Source organism: Podarcis bocagei (assembly GCF_964188305.1).
Source record: "Podarcis bocagei genome assembly, chromosome: 16".
Classification (NCBI taxonomy): domain Eukaryota; kingdom Metazoa; phylum Chordata; class Lepidosauria; order Squamata; family Lacertidae; genus Podarcis; species Podarcis bocagei.
The window spans coordinates 32,855,248-32,874,429 of NC_138142.1; the positions used below are offsets into that span (position 1 = coordinate 32,855,248).

At 48.2% G+C, this 19,182-nt stretch overlaps 2 protein-coding genes and 1 long non-coding RNA gene across 5 annotated transcripts; 1 reads left to right on the forward strand and 2 right to left on the reverse strand.

Moving 5' to 3' along the window:
• Positions 1–1,481: 1,481 nt before the first annotated feature.
• Positions 1,482–7,686, reverse strand: LOC308575042. The gene is made up of 2 exons (XR_014002687.1): positions 7,632–7,686; positions 1,482–1,902 (listed from the first exon to the last, which is right to left on the reverse strand). It is a non-coding gene; the product is annotated as an uncharacterized lncRNA (long non-coding RNA).
• Positions 7,687–7,803: 117 nt separating this feature from the next.
• LOC308575022 (microtubule-associated protein 1 light chain 3 gamma-like) lies at positions 7,804–13,163 on the forward strand. The gene is made up of 4 exons (XM_081173422.1): positions 7,804–8,089; positions 8,365–8,420; positions 11,513–11,619; positions 12,090–13,163. Exons 1-4 carry the CDS (start codon positions 8,050–8,052, stop codon positions 12,250–12,252), a joined length of 366 nt encoding a protein of 121 aa, XP_081029548.1. The 5' UTR covers positions 7,804–8,049; the 3' UTR covers positions 12,253–13,163.
• A 902-nt stretch (positions 13,164–14,065) lies between these two features.
• ZBTB3 (zinc finger and BTB domain containing 3) lies at positions 14,066–19,093 on the reverse strand. 3 transcript variants are annotated; one of them, XM_081173348.1, is made up of 2 exons: positions 18,833–19,093; positions 14,066–16,930 (listed from the first exon to the last, which is right to left on the reverse strand). In XM_081173348.1, exon 2 carries the CDS (start codon positions 16,875–16,877, stop codon positions 15,504–15,506), a length of 1,374 nt encoding a protein of 457 aa, XP_081029474.1. In that variant the 5' UTR covers positions 16,878–16,930; positions 18,833–19,093; the 3' UTR covers positions 14,066–15,503. The 3 variants fall into 3 exon arrangements, with proteins under 3 accessions (XP_081029474.1, XP_081029473.1, XP_081029475.1); XM_081173347.1 differs by having other exon boundaries at positions 18,829–19,092; XM_081173349.1 differs by lacking the exon at positions 18,833–19,093 and adding an exon at positions 17,815–18,822.
• Positions 19,094–19,182: the final 89 nt, after the last annotated feature.

Below are 19,182 nucleotides of genomic sequence, written 5' to 3' on the forward strand. Positions count from 1 at the left end.
GACGCGGCTTACTAAATCCCCGGGCTCCTGTCCCTTTTGGAGAGATCGCCTCTCATGCGCCCGCAGTTTTGGGGGAGGGAACGAGGAGCGGTAGATCCCTACTAAAGGCAAGGATCGGAGGGGCCACCGCAATTTGGGGTGGTCGAGGAAGGGGGGGGATCGCAAGCAAAGCAGCGCCAGAAGCGTGTCGTGGGGGAGGGAAGCACCGGCTTCGCACGCGCCGGAGCGCGCCACCAACTCCAGGGCGCGCAAGACGCCGCCGGACTCGGACGATCGTAAAGGAGCGACCCGCAGTTCAGACAAAGGGGAAGGTTTTGAAAGTGTCACGTGGAGACAGGTTGCCTTCTCTCTCTTCTCTCTCTCCTCCCTCTTTCCCTCCCAATCAACTTGCCGGCTTCCGATTGGCCCGAGCGAGAGGCAGGAGGGGAAGGGACCCGCGCGCGCCCACGCCGGACGCCAACATTTTCAAAGAGCGAAAAGTTCGGAAAGTTTCTAGCTCGGATTTGAAAGGGACGCCAGATGGCCCCCAACTCAGCTGCAATGCTATGCACGCTTCAGCCCGGGAGCAGGAGGCCCATTGAATTCAGTAGCGCTTGCTTCTTAGAAGGCACGAGGATGAAAAAAAGGCCCGCTTACCGAGGTGGTTTTACCGCCTCTCTCCCTCCCCAAATAAGATTTATTAATAGTATATACAGTGGTACCTCGGGTTAACTACTTAATTCGTTCCGGAGGTCCGTTCTTAACCTGAAACTGTTCTTAACCTGAAGCACCACTTTGGCTAATGGGGCCTCCTGCTGCTGCCGCGCCGCCGGAGCACGATTTCTGTTCTCATCCTGAAGCGAAGTTCTTAACCTGAAGCACTATTTCTGGGTTAGCGGAGTCTGTAACCTGAAGCATATGTAACCTGAGGTACCACTGTACCGATAATCCCCTTCATGGATCACTGCCTATCTCTTCTTAAGGAAATCAGCCCTGAGTGCTCACTGGAAGGACAGATCGTGAAGCTGAGGCTCCAATACTTTGGCCACCTCATGAGAAGAGAAGATTCCCTGGAAAAGACCCTGATGTTGGGAAAGATGGAGGGCACAAGGAGAAGGGGACGACAGAGGACGAGATGGTTGGACAGTGTTCTCGAAGCTACCAGCATGAGTTTGACCAAACTGCGGGAGGCAGTGGAAGACAGGAGTGCCTGGTGTGCTCTGCTCCATGGGGTCATGAAGAGTCGGACACGACTAAACAACAATATACCGATAATATGCTTTATATTATCTGTTGGTAATAAATATTAATTATTGGTTTTATTTTTTGCAATAAGTATTAATCGGTGTCATTATTAACTAAACGGTCATGATTAATGATCATTCCTTCACTGTGCCTGGTGCTTTGCAGAATGCAAAGAGGTCCCTGCCCATAGGAACTTAAAACAATTCCTAAAAAATCAACAGCAAGGGTAGGGGAGACAGGGAAAACTGGAGTGGATATTACAGATAAATATGTTTATTTTCATCCCAACAGCCTCTTCAGTCTTGCTGGGTAGCCTTCTTGTAACAATAGCAATGGAGATCAGCAGCAATGGGGACCAGCCACTTCACTATAGGTTCTGATCAGGTTCAGTACATTTAAAAATAAAATAAAAATAAGTTCATTTAAGTTCATACACGGATCAGCCAAGTGTGCTGAGCCATAGCTGCCCATGTGTGGCTGGAAGAATGCAAGTGTCTTTTTCTTTAACTGCAAAAGATATGAAAGTACACCAGGTGTTTTTTTTTTTAATTCATCTGCTCCTGTTTCATTTTGTAATGATACAAGTTGACGTGTCAGTTTCTCAATCAATGCTGTCTCTTGATGAAAAAGGTTTGTTGAATGAGATTTCCAGATTTTCGCAATAACTCTTTGCACTTGCTATAAGGAGAAAAGTCATAAGATCTTTAAACATAGCTTTTGGTGGTTGCTCATTGAAGTAATAACATTTGATTTCCTAAATCTAGTAAGACCCTTTCAAACAGCCTCTTCCTGCAAAATTACTTTGCATACTTAATTAAGATGTGATAGATTTCTATTTCCCCCTTAAGCTAGATTCAGTCTCATTATCCCCCCCCCCCACTTGTCACTTTGTATTTAGCTAGGAGTTATTTCTGCAAAGTCACAGTTTGAGAGTCATAAAACCTTGGCCTTGTAGCGCATTCCTAAACCCAGGGGCAAAAATTGCATGGTACAGATAAGGACTTCAATAAAAAGCTAGCTGAGTAGCTAGTGGAGTGCTGTATTGCCTGCTAATGTCATAAATGAATGAAAACATAATCTGAAATTGTTGTGATGCTACCAGATAACTTCACTGCTTGACTCATGCTTTTACTGGAAGAACATAAGAAAAGCCCAGCAGGATCAGGCCAGTGGCCCATTTAGTCCAGTATCCTGTCCAAGCAGGAACCGAGTGCAAAACCACTCTCCCCACTTGTTTTTTTGTTTTGTTCCCCCCCTATTTGATTAAATTTGCTTAGTAACATAACATTATTATATATATTCTACAAAACAAAGAATACAGAACAAAATTCATTCATACTACAATGCCTAACTACATAACATTAATATATTGGTTTCTGAAAAAAAGGCTTACATAACAAAATCAATTCAAAATACCGTCTGGTTTACTTCCCCCCCCATCCCTCCCCACTCCAGCCCTCCCCGCCCCCGGTCAGGCCTTCCTTCTTCATATTTTTATCCATGTACACAGTCTGTTCATTCGAGCTTGTATGTTAGGGTTGGCTTCCCCTCTTTCTATCCAGTTCCTGTAAAATGCCCATTTATTTGTGATTCTTTGGCATTTATTTTCCCATCTATCCTCTGCCACTATCTGTGCGAATATTTCTGATTGTACGTATTCAAAAACATAATCATTCCATTTTTCCATATTCCATTTGGCCTTTTCTTTCCATCCCAAAGCAATAACTGCCATTCCAGCTAGACACTCTCCCCACTTATGATTCCAAGCAACTGGTATTCAGAGACATCTTGCCTCTGACAGTGGAGGGAGAACATCGCCATCCTGGCTAGTAGCCATTGATGGCTTTCGCCTCCATTAATTTGTCTAATCCTCTTTTAAAGCCATCTCAGTCGGTGGCCATCACTACCTCCTAAGGGAGAAAATTCCGCCATTTAGCTGCATGCTGTGTGAAGCAGGCCTTGCTTTTGTCTTTCCTGAATCGTCCAACTTGTTCAGCTCCATCCGAAGTTCCCGGTACTCACCTCCGACCTGTTAACCTGCCATTGTTAACCTAAGGAGCAAACAAAGCCCAGCTTTTGTCTGCTTAAACTCGGGAGAACACACAACATCCTGCTCAGATGAGGACGACAACGCTGACCCAAGAAACTAAAGAAATGGGCTTCAGCGATGAGCCAACATGAGAAGCCTTGTTTTTGAAGTTTAAAAGGAAGAGGCCGGAAAGATATTAATCCAAAATCAGGGTTGAGAATTTGAAAAGACTGAAGCACGGTTTCTCAATGATCCATCACGTAATACTCAACACAGAGTGATGCAAATAAAAATGGATTTCATAGTATAACTTTGGATGGATCTGCTGGGCTATAGACTATAGGACAACCAGGGGCCCTTAGTGGAGGGGAGCCCACGTCAGTGAAAACACCTTCCACCAGAACTCCATCTGCCCACCCATGGGCAGCGTGGCAAGTGGAAGTCATACTTGCCACTAACCCCACTAGCATAATAGCAAAAAAGGAGCATGGACCCTTGACTTAAAAACTATGCTTGGTTGCTGTGCCCGCACTTTGGGACTATTGTCGCCACACATTCCTGGATCCTTGCGGCCACCACTGGCTTGTGCCACGTCACTGTGGTGTAGTGGTTAGAGTATCAGACTGAGACCAGGGTTTGAATCCCCACTGGGCTGTGACGCTCGCTGGGTGACCTTGGGCCAGTCACCGCCTCTAAGCCTAACCGACTTCACAGGGTTGTTACAGGGATTGGTTGAGCAGAATAACCATGTATGCCACCTTGGGGGGGGGGGAGAAAGTAGGAAATAATTGCAATAAATCAGGCATAGGCAAACTTGGCCCTCCAGCTGTTTTGGGACTACAACTCCCATCATCCCTAGCTAACAGGACCAGTGGTCAGGGATGATGGGAATTGTAGTCCCAAAACAGCTGGAGGGCAGAGTTTGCCTATGCCTGCAATAAATAAATGCTAAAATAAAAATACAGCACATTCACTTGATGCACAGTTGCTTTTGCTGCCTTTACCTCCAAACCCCAACACTTTGCATTCACCTGTTATACAACAGGTGCTGATGACCCTAGCACAGAGCTCCCCCCCCCCACTTTTTTGGAGCAGCAGTACCCCACACAGCACCACTGCTTTGTCTAGCAGCAGGTAGAGGACTTTCTCCTTGTCCTACCTGGAGATGGGAGACTCGACTTGAGATCTTCTGCATGCAAAGCAGATGTTCGACGACTGAGCTACAGATCTGTCCCAAAAAGGAATACAAGAAGCTGCCTTGTACCTGTCCGCCCACCTAGCTTGGTATGGTCTACACTGATTGGCAGCTCTCCAGGATTTCAGACAGCCCTATGTGGAGACTGGGCTTGTGACCTCCTGGATGCAAAACAGCTGTTCTACCACTAAACTATGGCTCTTCCCCAAATTTCAACAAAGCATCCACAAAGGGCAAAAATAGGGTAAAAAAAAGGCAGTGATTCTCTCACCTCCCATCCCCTTCTCTGGATAATACAGATAGTTGGAGCTTTATGCATTAAATGTGAAGCTGGTATCCTCCAATGGCTGTGAATTCTTTGTTAAGCAAGAACACGCACAGGAATAATGGGACTGTGCTGAATAATAGTAACAGCCTGGAGCTATTTACTGAGAGTGAAGTCAGCTGCTAGGATTGTATAAATTCCTTCCCATCTCTTGTCCAAAGGACACATTCATCTGTTCCACAAGAGGGGTTCCTAGAACAACAACAACGTGATTCCTGAATTTCTAACTGCAAATTGGAGGGGAACTGCCAACGAAGGCTTATACTGTATTGGAATAAAATAAATTACAAAAATAAAAAAGGCCCAGGACCAGAGAGAAAGACGGCAATCGTCATCCCCATTCATATTTGGGCCCAGGAAAAAGGGCTTAACTCAAACTGTGTTTAAGGCCTGACCTCATTCCCCATATTGATCTGGCTCAGCAATAGAGGATATTAGCTGTGCCTCTGAGCATAAACTACAAAATGGGTCCCATGTTTAAACAAAAAGCCCAACTTAGGGTAATACCCCATATAAATTTATATCAGCAGATCCCCTGTAAGATTTACAGTGGTACCTCAGGTTACATATGCTTCAGGTTACATATCCTTCAGGTTACAGACTCTGCTAACCCAGAAATAATACCTCTGGTTAAGAACTTTACCTCAGGATGAGAACAGAAATCGTGCTCCGGCGGTGTGGCGGCAGCAGGAGGCCCCATTAGCTAAAGTGGTGCTTCAGGTTAAGAACAGTTTCAGGTTAAGAACGGACCCCACAAACGAATTAAGTATTTAACCTGAGGTACCACTGTAATTTAATATACAGTGGATTTGGCTTTGATTTCATGGTTGTTGTAGCTGTGGTGCAGCTAAAGTAGACTTTATACCTAACTTCTGGAATTGTGCCCAATTAATTAAAGTGAAAACAAATGGTACATATTATATTGGATATGCTAGGAAGCCATATACCTTTGGAACCAACCGAGTTATTTCATAGATGTTATCTCAGAAAGTGATCAAGAAGTGTTAATTAACCCTATGGGGATGCAAAGGTAATGATTGTAAAGAATTGGAAAAACAATTACCTCCTACTGAGTGTGAATAGATGGAAAAGATCTGGTTCATTGTGATGGTGATCAAATAACCTACAGCAAATCTACAATAAAACAACCTACATTTAAATCAACTGGTTAAGTTTATGGAGCGATTCCCCTCCTCCAATGTCCTGGAATAATAAATTCAGTGACAACATACAATTTGTAAGTCTTTAATTTATTGTAATGTCATCAGCCTATTTTAATGTTATCGCGGTATGTAGTTAGCTTTTTTTGTTGGCTCTTTCTTGTTGATAAAGGTAAAGGGACCCCTGACCGTTAGGTCCAGTCGTGGACGACTCTGGGGTTGTGGCGCTCATCTCGCTTTATTGGCCAAGGGAGCCGGCGTACAGCTTCCGGGTCATGTGGCCAGCATGACTAAGCCGCTTCTGGCGAACCAGAGCAGCGCATGGAAATGCCGTTTACCTTCCCGCCGTAGCGGTACCTATTTATCTACTTGCACTTTGACGTGGTTTCGAACTGCTAGGTTGGCAGGAGCAGGGACCGAGCAACGGGAGCTCACCCCATCGCGGGGATTCGAACCGCCAACCTTCCGATTGGCAAGCCCTAGGCTCAGTGGTTTAGACCATAGCGCCACCTGCGTCCCCCTCCTTGTTGATATGATGATCTAAAATAGAAATTATGAAAACAGCACTTACGAAAACGGACACACACCAGAGTTGGCATGAACAACACTTCGCAAAGTTCCCTGGGAGAACGGTAGCTCTGTGAGGGGAACATGGAGTCACCTAATAACTCTCAACGCCCTTGAGAAACTACAGTTCCCATAATTATTTTTTGGGGGGGAATGCTATTTAAAGTGGCATGGCGCTACTTTGAGTGTGTAATGCAAATGGGCCTTAGAGGGAGCACTGTGCAGCAGTTAAGAGTACAGCCTGGGAGACCAGGGTTCAAATCTCCACTCTGCCACAAAGTGACTTTGGACCAGACACACTCTCTCATTAACCTACCCAATGTATATACCTCACTTTTTAAAACATACTTTTTATTTATTTTCCGTTTAATAATATACATTCACATCATTATTATCCACTTTACCTCCCTGGCTCTTTAGAGCCTATCAACTTCCTTCCCTCCCGGCTCATGGCTTTCAAAATTAACCTTTATATCATTGCATTTTGTACGTTTTCCAATTCTAATTACATCCATTACAAAATAACTCAAAATTTAAATAAATATAGAAAGGTAGAAAACTTCTTCTTACCAGTCTTCAGATAACCCTGCTAGTGATATTAATTGCTTAAAATAAATTTAGATATCATATAAATTTACTCCAGTCCTTTTGGAATAATTGATCGTGCTGGTTTTGGATTTTTCCCGTCAGCTTCGCCAGTTCTGCGAAGTCCATCGTCTTCATCTGCCACTCTTCTTTCCTTGGTGCTCCTTTTTGTGTCCATTTTTGGGCTGAAAGAATTCTTGCTGCAGTTGTTGCATACATAAACAGTTTATATCTTCCCTTCGTATCTCTTCACCCACCATACCCAATAAAAAGGCTTCTGTTTTTTTAACGATTTTCTTTAAATATTTTCTTTAACTCAGTATATACCTCACCTTGAGCTGCTGGGAGGAAAGGTGAGTTAGAAAGACAAAAAAGAAACAGAAAAAACATTTCAGATGGTTGGAGGAGGGGGAGCTTAAGAAGGCAGCTTAACCTAATGCCATCGAGTAATTGAGATTTCCCGAGTTCACAGCTCAACCCTAAACCAACACCTACCCATCTATTACGCAGAAAAGTCCTTCCTCGGTGTTGGGAAATTGCACTCACCTGTCCCAGCTGACATTGGTAGACGACACCTCCGCTACAAACTTTGTCCAACTCCTTCCTTCCTTCCACGCGAGTAGTCAAAACTGCGTCCCGTGGCGGTGCGTTCCGCCGGCCAACTCCACCATTGTGGCCAAATGCGCTTTCTCTAGGGAGACCCGCCCCTAAATCTGAATGTGGGCGAGTCTCAGGGTGGGCTCTCCCCACCCTCCACCTCTCCACGTCCTTCCCCGGACCTTGGAGGTCCTGATCCTGGAAGCAATTTGGGAAAATTTTAGGCGTGACTCTCACACTATTTAAGCGGCTCCAAAGGAGTCAAGTCAGAGCTACCGCTGGGGACGATTCTTCTTCAATTCCCCTTCCCGCCCCAGCTTTATTTCCCCCCTTCCCTTTTTAAGAAAAAGGTGTGGTTCCTTCCAAGATGGATTCTTTCCCCCCATTCAAGCACCGAAAAACCTTCGGTAAGACTTATTTTCTTCCTCCCCACTTATTCCCCCCACCCCCCTTCTCGTGTAAACGCTCGATTTCGCGATTCGGAGTTGCTCTTGTTTGGCTGCTAGCGCCCCCTGCTGGCCCAAGGGGCTGAGATTAATTCGGTAAACTGGGGTGGGGGGGCTAGACTTCGGGCTGTCCTGTTTTGGGGAGAGCTAATTTTGGAAGGGGAGACCGAGGGAGAGGTTGTTTTTTCCCCTATTGCCTTAATTGACCCAGTTCTGTAATTTTCCACTCTGTCTAGCCTCCAGGAAAAGTGAAGTGGCCACGATCCGGATGAAGTTTCCTGGCAAACTGCCGGTATGTAGGCTTCTCCTTGTCTTGTTGGGTATGGGGGCATGTTTATTTGAGCTTGCTTTGTTGTATTGGACCGTTTTGCATGTTAAAAGTAAGCTGGGCTATGGCTCAGCAAGGGTTTGTGTATAATGCTAAACAAGCCATGGTTCAGAGAAATTAAGTAAGGCAGTTATGGGCAGTGCTTTTTCCCCCCTAAAAAAATGTTTAGGGGTACTCTCATTCTGACTCAGGAAAACCACCATTTTATTGTTCAAATCAGGAAAAATAAATAGAGTAGATGGACTAAAGTACAAAGATTCACAAAATGTTTAGAGGGATGCGTACTCCTGCGTACCCCCAGAAAAAAGCACTGTATTTAGAGTAAAAGCGGGGGCTGTTTTGCTGCTGGTTCTGTGCTTGATACCCAACCCATCGTGTTGTTATATTTATGCTTAGTTAATTTAAAAACAATTAAGATTCCTTACGTGTTCCTAGGCTTGTAGTTTGTTTGGCTCCCAACAACCAGTAATTCTAATCATGAATTGTTGTTCTTGGTTCACTATTTTGTTCGGGGAAGACAAACCATGAACCTTGGGTTCACACATAGTGCTAAGCAAAACCATGGTTTACCTAGTACAGTGGTGCCCCGCAAGACGAATGCCTCGCAAGACGGAAAACCCGCTAGACGAAAGTGTTTTCCGTTTTGGGGGTGCTTCGCAAAACGAATTTCCTATGGGCTTGCTTCGCAAGACGAAAATGTCTTGCGAGTTCCTGTGGGTTTTTTTTCTTCCCCCCCCTTTTTCTAAGCCGCTAATCCGCTAATCAGCTGATCCGATAAGCCGCTAAAAGCCGCTAATAGCGCTAATCCGCTAATCCGTCAATGGGCTTGCTTCGCAAGACGAAAAAACCGCTAGACGAAGAGAATCACAGAACGGATTCTTTTCGTCTTGCGAGGCACCACTGTAGCGCAGGAGGACCAAAGCAGCTGTAATTGGTGGTTTGGCTGCCTGCACGCTTGCTTGCCATTGCTAAATCAATTAAGTCAAGTAATATATCAATGTAACTGAGAGAAATTCTCATTTTGTTTATTTTCTCCATATATAACCCTCCCTCAGTCTTCCTGTTCATGCAACAAATATTTTTCTTCTTTATAGGATTGTAACTGAGCTTAAGTGAAACATTCCTGACTCCCAGCTGATGCAGTTTCCCCAAAAATAGATGGTTATTGGGAAATCTTAAAACAATTATTTAGCCCCATATTGCAACCAAAAAACCCCCACCCAGAACCCTCACCAATAAAATCACATCCATGCTCCTAAAATAAGATGTTGCACCCCTGCAGATTATTATTATTAATTGAATTTATTATTAATTGAATTTTGTTCAAAGATTAAAATCAAGATATAAAACCACAAAATACATAATACTAAAAACAACCACCCAATGGCGCCCCCCAAAAACATACACACACACATTTTAAAAGGGCATAAGATGTAAATCGGATCAACTAAAAGCCTGGTTAAAAAGGAACGTTTTTGCCTGGCGCCGAAGGGTGTATAATGAAGGTGCCAGGCGAACTTCCCTGGGGAGAGCCTTCCATGGACGGGGGGCCACTGCAGAGAAGGCCCCGTTCTCGTGTTGCCATCTTCTGGATCTTTTGAGGAGGAGGCACACAAAGGGCCTCCGAAGATGATCTCAGGGTCCATATGGAAAGAGGTGGTCATTGAGGCATTGCGGTCTTGAGCCGTTTAAGGCTTTATAGGTCAAAACCAGCACTTTGAATTGGGCCCGAAAAATAATTGGTAGCCAGTACCGTCTGACCAGGATCGGTGTAATATGCTCAAACTATCTTGCTGCGGTGAGCAATCTGGCCGCTGAATTCTGCACCAGCTGAAGTTTCCAAATTGTCTTCAGAGGCAGCCCTACGTATAATGCGTTGCAGTAATCTAACCTTGAGGTTAGGGACGCGGGTGGTGCTGTGGGTTAAACCACAGAGCCTAGGACTTGCCAATCAGAAGGTCGGCGGTTCAAATCCCCGCGACGGGGTGAGCTCCCGTTGCTCGGTCCCTGCTCCTGCCAACCTAGCAGTTCGAAAGCACGTCAAAGTGCAAGTAGATAAATAGGTACTGCTCTGGCAGGAAGGTAAACGGCGTTTCCGTGCGCTGCTCTGGTTCGCCAGAAGCAGCTGTCATGCTGGCCACATGACCTGGAAGCTGTACGCCGGCTCCCTCAGCCAATAAAGCGAGATGAGCACCACAACCCCAGAGTCGGTCACTACTGGACCTAATGGTCAGGGGTCCCTTTACCTTTACCTAACCTTGAGGTAACCAGAGCATAGACCACAGTCGTTAGACAGGGGTCAGCAAACGTTTTCAGCAGGGGGCTGGTCCACTGTCCCTCAGACCTTGTGGGGGGGGGGCAGACTATATTTTGAAGGGGGAAAAGGAACAAATTCCTATGCCCCACAAATAACCCCGAGATGCATTTTAAATAAAAGGACACATTCTACTCATGTAAAAACACGCTGATTCCTGGACTGTCCGCAGGCCGGATTGAGATGGTGATTGGGCTGGATCCAGCCCCCAGGCCTTAGTTTGCCTACCCATGAGTTAGGCTATCCCTGTCCACATAGGGGCGTAGCTGGGCCACCAGCCGAAGCTGATGGAAGGCACTCCGGGCCACTGAGGCCACCTGAGCCTCGAGTGACAGCAAAAGATCCAGGAGTTCCCCAGGCTATGAACCTGCTCCTTCAGAGGGAGTGTCACCCCATTGATTTCCCACCCATCTGGTCTAGGGAACCACCCACAAGCAGTTCCTCTGCCTTATCTGGACTGAGTCTCAGTTTGTTGGCTCTCATCCAGTCCATTCCCGAGGCAAGACACTGGTCCAGCAGTGAACAGATGAGTCAGGCAAATCAGCAGCAGGCTGATAAACCAGTGGCTATTGGCCATAATGGCAACAAGTAGAGCCTTCCTGTACAGAGACAGTCTATCTGAGTACTTGGACAAATTGGAAACGGCTGTCTTCACTTGTAACCATTTTGCTTAAGCTTCCCGGGGAATCTGGCCATCTGCTATTGAAGATCAATCTCAGACGTGGCTCTTCTTCCTTTGCAGATAATCCTGGAGCGCTACCCCAAGGAGAAAATGTTGCCAGCCTTGGACAAGACCAAGTTTCTGGTTCCCGAAGACCTCACCATGGGCCAGTTCATCACAATCATCCGGTGAATGAGCCTCCAAGGAATCTGGGCAGCCTGTAAAAATGGGAGGCTTACTAAGCATCTGGCTGGGTCGCTCATCCTTCTACAACCATATGTTGGGCTGGATTTAAGCAGCGACTATGTTAATTGGATTTTTAATGCTCTGGCTTGGTGTGTGTGAGTGGGGGAGAAATATTATTGTATTGGCACACAGGGAAATAGGCTTGGAGGGGCAGTAGCAGCTGGGGCTGGTGGGGTGGAAGGCATGGAGGTGGAGCTACAGCCAATGACAGCCAGGGCTGGAGCCAATCGTAGGCGGAGCCAGCTCCCGATTGGTTGGAAGTCAGAAGTCGGGCAGGTGTGGGCAAACTCAGGGCAGTGCGCCATGCACCCTAATGGACCAGACTCCACTGTTTTGGGGGGAGGTGAGGATGCAGAATTTGTTTAGGCTACCCAGAAGCCATGTTTTGACTCGTGCCCGTTTCCTCCCTCAGCAACCGAATGTGCATCGGGTCCACTCAGGCATTCTACTTCCTGGTTGACGGCAACCGCAGCCTCGTCAGCATGTCTTCCACCATGTCTGAAGTGTACATGACGTACAAAGATGAAGATGGCTTCCTCTATATGACCTATGCCTCTCAGGAGATGTTCGGCTGATGGCAAATGGGTCGCCTTTGGATCCTGAGTTCCTCGTTTATTTTGTCTGGGAGATGTGATCACCTGCATTTTGGACACCAACTACCTCTTCTTTCTCTCCACCCCACCAGATGATGGTTTTCTTGGAACGTAGGTTTTGATCTACCGAGGTGAAACTCACCCCCACCTCCTTGCAGTTGCTCCGGCATCTCAACCTCCTTGAGAAAGAGGTACCCCCACAAACCGCACCTTTCTTAGTATCGCCAAGGCATGGCCTTCCTAAGCACGCACTACGTCAAAGTCCTTCCCGGCCTTCGCTTCTGCTCCCAGGTTGATACAGTAGGAGACTGCTTTGATGGTCAGAGATGGGCATGAACCAGTGACCTTCCCAGTGTTGGGCTCCCAACTCTCATCAGCCTGGCCCAACAGTCAGGGATGGCAGGAGATGTAGTTCAGCAACACCAGGAAGGTCGTTGGTTCCCTATCCTTCAATTCAGGGGTGGTAGCTGGTTATATTATTGCTCCCCCTCCCATACTCCCCATTACCAAGTCCATAAATGAAGACTGCCTCCAATAACGCTTTCTTTTGACATCCAGGGATGATGGCTCCAGGGGTAGCCTGTGTGGTGAGGGTTTTGCCCGCTGGAATGAGATCATCTCTTGGATCTTCTGTGGCAGATGGGCCAGTGCAGCCTTCTTTTTCATGGCCCAACCACAAGGTTTCATGCGCAGAGGTGAAGGGGATCTGTTTTTTTCTATTTAATTGCAAGTATTAAGACTTCTGAAAAAGGGAACATTGGAACAACTGGGTTTATAATATAAAATTACGGTTTACTGTAACGGGGGGAAATGTCACTTTGTTCAACACTTCAATTACTTTGTACCTTGCATGTTAAATCTACCACTCTTGAGTAGAAAATACAGTTTGAAAAACATGTTTTGCGTGCCAAAATCTGCTTTTGTGGGGGATGGCACTCTTCTCTTCCCCGTGCACCTTGGTTTCCTGCATGACATAATTGGCATCAAGGTATTCTGCGTCAAGCCTGATTCAGACTCTTGGATATCTCAAGAAGATGGATGAAAGCAAAGGAGTCTTTGCTTAAGATCAGCTCTGCAGAACCCCAGCTGCGTCCTGACCCTTGCCCCCTTCCCTGCCAGCCAACTGGAAATTGCTGGTTAGTCTTGGTGGACTCCTTGCATGATTTTTCTGCCTATTGTAGCACTGGTAATGTGTCAATCTAGATACCGTGTGATTTTTAATTGTACGGTTATTGCGTCTTTTATTTCTTACATTGTATTAGTTTGCATCCTGTAGACGTCAAACTGCACTTCAGTAAAATGCAATGTAAGAAGTTAAAGAAGTAATAAAAATACTACTTAAAATGAATGTTGGTACAGTGGTGCCCCGCAAGACGAATGCCTCGCAAGAAGGAAAACTCGCTAGACGAAAGAGTTTTCCGTTTTGGAGGTGCTTCGCAAAACAAATTTCCTATGGGCTTGCTTCGCAAGCCAACAATGTCTTGCGAGTTCCTGCTGGTTCCCCCCCCCTTTTTCTAAGCTGCTAAGCCGCTTATCAGCTGATCCGATCAGCAGATAAGCCGCTAAAAGCGCTAATCCGTCAATGGGCTTGCTTCGCAAGACGAAAAAACCGCTAGACGAAGAGAATCACAGAACGGATTCTTTTCGTCTTGCGAGGCACCACTGTATTTAATGTAGCTATGCCACGGACCACAATTTGGGAAACCCTAGCCTTAGAGGAGAGAAAACCCCCTACCCACAAACCCCCACACCCACCCACACCCCCAAAATCACAGAAGAGAGAGTACTGGAGCACTTGATGCCTGGTTTTTTTTACTGTTAAATGGGTATCCTTGGCAGTGAGGCTGCTTTGTAGCTGCTTATAAGAACAAACAGGTTGGAGAAACACATTTCACAGTGGGAGGGTTGGCAGGTTCTGGGAGGAAGGTTGAGGCTGGCAGTGGCTGCTCTGAAGTGAGCAGGCTTGGAAACGGGAAAGAGCGTCGGAAGTGGCTCGGAAGTGGGAAAAGTTAAAATCTCACCTGCGCTGCGCATGACCCTGGCAAGCCCCATCTCTTGGCCTTTGATCTTTGTCTGTAAAATGGGAGCGTGTCAAAACAGGGATGCAGCTTGGTGGGGGTCTGTGCACTGCCTGCTTTAGACTGGGCTAGTGCCTATTGGGACTATAATAATATAATAATTTATTCCTTCTACTCCACCCACCTGACGGGGTTGCCCCAGCCACTCTGGGCAGCTTCCAGCATAATAAACACACACAAAAAAAGTCAAACATGGAAAACTTCCGGATACAGGGCTGCCTTGTAGGATGGAAGGCAGGGAGACCAACAGTAGGTGGCGCCAGAGCCAATGACAGGCAGAGCAACCCCTGGTTGATGGTAAGCAGAAGGCAGAGCCATGGGGGCGCGCTAAAGTCAGGCATGAGGGTGGCGGGGCTGTGCCCCACTTTCCCTCGCATCAGCCTCCACTGTTTTAGACTGTCATGACATCCAACGTGTCACAAAGAGTGGGGCAGGGGGGCTGTTTTGAAAAGGAATACTCTGCCCACTTCTCCCAATGAGTCCCACCTGCACTGCATGGTGGGATAGAGTCAGAACCGTGCCATTCAACAGAGTCTTCCTCACAGGCGCTTCTCCCCCTATGCAATCTTTTTCTGTGCATCCAGGAGGGCTAGTGCTGTTCCCATCCCCCCTGCTGTCCTCTCAAGTGAAATTCTGACTTGCAACAACTGTCAGGAACAAAAGGCTTTCAGACCTTTCCTCCCACAAAACAGAATGTCCTCTAGGCAGCAATACCTAGAGCTCAAGCTTCAATGCCGCTCCAACTTCATATTAAACCTGCAGCCACAAGTTTGTACATAAATAAATACTGGAGTGGGAGGACGAACCCCTTCCCCAGTTCTTTTTACGTTTGCTTCTTCCAAACGATACCCAGGGGTGACCCGGGTGCAAACCTGCACTTCCCAACAATTCACCTCGTGGAAAAACAAACAAGAAATTCTCAAGGGCAAGGTGGGGAAATGATTAGGAAGCCAGGAGGGAAGGTTGAACCTGATAGGATGAGCCCCCATCATTGGCTCAGACAGTTAGGGCTCTCTCTCTCTGCCTCCTGGCTTCTGCACAATGTTTTACAAAAGGGATGGGTTGTTTTTTTGTCCTTGCATGTTGGGAACCATCCGTCTGCTCAGTCGTGAACCACCTGCCCCATGGCCCAAACTGGGTGGGGGTATAGGCCCCCTACGAAGGGTTCTCAACATCCTGTTTGCAACGCTTGGCTGCCAGGTCCTCGTTGTGGGCCTTGCGGATGTGCCGGTAAAGGTCTCCGGACTGGGTGTAACTCCGCATGCAGTAGCGGCACTCGTAGGGGCGTTCCCGCGTGTGGACGGTGGCGTGGCGCCGCAGGGTGTAGGAGCACGAGAAGGTCTTCCCACACGTCTTGCAGGTGGGGACGTCTTCTGTGAAGATGCCAAAGTTGGAGTGAGACTCGTAGTCCTGCAAGTACATCTGTTCGTGCAAGGGCGGAGTCACCATGTTGGAGAAGCTTTGTCCGGCAGGCACAGGGATCATGTGGTACGGGACGTGCTCTTGAGGCAGGAAGCCGCTCTCGGAAGAGACCTCTTCCATCCCACCTGGCTCTTCAAAGCTGTCGGGGTGGCGCCCACAGCCTCCGGCAGGCCCTGCCTCTACAGCGGACCTCTGGAATATTGTCTCCAGCCTCAAATCTGCGCTCTGCCCCTCCAGTTGATCCATCATGTCCGGCTCCTCATCAGAGATCACGATGGCTTCCACCTTGACCTTGACGGAGGACCTGCTTGGCTCCTTCTGGCAAAACACACCGAGACCACCTGTCTGTTGTTCCACATACCTCTCCGGAGGGCCGGCATGACCCTCAGCTGCATTCCTCGGTGGCGAGCAGCTGTGTGATATGGTTTCGGTGGAGCTGCTAGGGCTGGAGAGGGAGATGTCAATGACAGGGGGTGGAAGAGGCCTCACAGGAGGAGGAGGAGGAGCTTCCATCCCTGGCTGCGTGGTGTCTGCCATGTCCAAAGTGGAGGCCAATGGCTCCTCGGAAACCATTTTCTCTCCACCTCTCCACTCCTGTTTCTTGCTCTTCCCTGCTTCGCTTGGCTGAGGGAGCGGCAGCGGCTGGGCTCCGGACGTTTGAAGTTGGCACTTGGAAGTGCTGGGCAGAAGCTCTGAGCTGCCCAGGGGATCCTCCTCCTTCTTGGTGCTGTCAGCTTCAGCCAAGGCACGGGCCTGCAGCTTCTTCTTGCACACCTTGACGATGTCGTTCATGTGCAAGTAGCTGGCGGCCGCCAGGATGTCTTCCACCGGCATGTCGTTGAAGGAGAGGCTGCCTTTGTACATGAATTCCAGCAGCAGCCCGAAGGCGGGCGCTGTGACGATCTCATTGTTAATGGAGACCAGGTCTCTCTTGTCTAGCCGCTCCTTATAGAACATGTGGAAAAAGGCACTGCAGGAGGCCAGCACTGCCCGGTGGGCCAGGAATTGGGTGCTGCCCACGAGGACCGTGCAGTCACAAAGGAAGCCCTCGTGTTGCTGCTCCCAGAGGCTCTGCAGCAAGTTCTTGCTGTGGTTTGGGAACTCCATGCTGGGACAGCTCTTTCACGATGAGGGGTTGACCAACAGCATAGTCCAGGCTCCTTGAGACAGCAGAGCAGGGGGGCGGAATGAGCGAGAGAGAGGGGAAAAAACTTGGTAACTTGTAAGAAATGGCTTTTAGGACGTTGACCCCTTCCCCCTTTATTTATGCAGAAAACATTTTGCTAGAAATACATTCAAGGGGTTAGTACTAGCCCTAAATGACTTGGGAGCAAAGTACCCAAAAGGGCACCTAACCCAAGATCAGCTATCTCAGATTCTACAATGAGGTGTGTCTGCCTCCTTCATTATTGACTTTCAAAAGGAATGTGGCATTTAAGGGTAAGATCAGTCTTGAAATCAGTTGTTGACTGTAATTTTAGAATGTTTCTGTCTGCTCTCAGAATGCTTAAAAATATTAATGATATGTGCCCTAGGCAATGCAGGATATTAATCTGAGTAAATAGTAATGAATAATAAACATTAAAAGCTGCCTTATGCTGGCTGGAACACTGATCTCAATCTAGCTCTGCCTTGCCTGTTTTGCCTGGGAAAGACTCATCAAGGTCTCAGGTGGATGTTTTTCTTAGCCATTCTACCTAACAGCCTTCTAAACTGGAGAGGCTGCAGACTAAACATGGGAACTGCCAGATGTATAAGTTTAAAAAAAAGAGAGAGAGGGCACTGCCAACTGTGCCGCCTGAAACTCCATCTCCCAAGCATCCAGCTTTTCCCATCTGGAGGCTGCAAAGCAAGGCATGTTGACTTAAGGTCTCCTACAACCCCCACCCCAACTCCTGTTCTACAGCCCCCCCTCCCGTTGCTGTGCTCCACTGTTTGCAGATATTTCACCGGCTACCAACCAGCTCCCTGCCCAGATTACTAATGCCAATCCAGAATTTCCCAATTTCCCCCGTTCTGAACCCACAACCCCACCATCAAATACCTCAGTTTGCACCTTCTAATTCCCTAAACCAGAGGTAAAGGTAAAGAGACCCCTGACCGTTAGGTCCAGTCGTGACCGATTCTGGGGTTGCAGTGCTCATCTCGCTTTACTGGCCGAGGGAGCCGGCGTACAGCTTCTGGGTCATGTGGCCAGCATGACTAAGCCGCTTCTGGCGAACCAGAGCAGCGCACGGAAACGCCGTTTACCTTCCCACCAGAGTGGTACCTATTTATCTACTTGCACTTTGACGTGCTTTTGAACTGCTAGGTTGGCAGAAGCTGGGGGGATTTGAACCGCCAACCTTCTGATTGGCAAGCCCTAGGCTCTGTGGTTTTACCCACAGCAGCACGGCCCTCCAAATGTCACTGAACTACAACTCCCAGCACCCCCAACCACGCTGACTGGGGGGGCTGATGGAAGTTGGGAGGGCCACAAATTCCCTATGTCAACTGTGTGCCCACTGATGTATTCCTATGATGGCAGTGCGCACACTCCATACCAAAGAACAAAGTCTGTGTTCCCCACTCCTGCACCCTCCTTACCCTATATCCCAACTCCTGGGACTTCTCCCCGTTATTTGATCCCAACCCCCCAATAATTATATAATAATCTCCTTTCCCATAAGGTGGGAGGCTCATTGGTGGCTCCCCCTCAACTGACCTCAGCATTTCCACCCCTCTGCCCTCCCCCCAATGAAGCCTGGAAATATGATGGAGACCCCCTTATAATGAATACCCCCTTTTATTTCCTTCTGCCCCGCCTTGGCCTCTGTGACCCCCATAATAAAAGCAGGGGAACCCCACAAATACTCCTCAATTTGCCCCTCCCCCACTGCGTGACCCCCTCCACAAGTTGCCCCCCCTCCCCAGGTCCCACCCTCAGGGGGAGATAACGTGCTTCCTCCCCGCCACAATGAACTACAAACATATATCTATAAGGGAAAGCGCCCTTCTTCCTCCCCCCCAACAGGGGGTGCGTTGGGTGGTGGAAGAGCGCCTTCTTTCCCCCACTTACCCACCACAAAGCGGAGGCCTCGAGGGACCCGCCCCCTTCTGCCTGATTGGCTGCGCTCGCTAGGGAGGCGGGGCTCCCTCTCGTCACTCTTTTGCCTCCTCGCCTCCTGAGTGGCTCCCGCTCCGCCCGCCTCCCCAGCAGCGCTCATTGGGGCTCCTCCTCGCCCGTCGCCTTTCTCGGCCAACTGTCTTTGAGTGCGTCGCGCCGAAGGGAGCTGAGGGGGAAGGCAAGGGCGGGCCTCTCTCCGCCTGCTCTTTCTTCCGATTGGCTCAGCCCAGCTCCGTCAGCCGCGACGACCGCGGTCCGCTTTCGGCCCGGTGATTGGAGGAGGCGAGGAGCCGCCGCGCTTTCTGG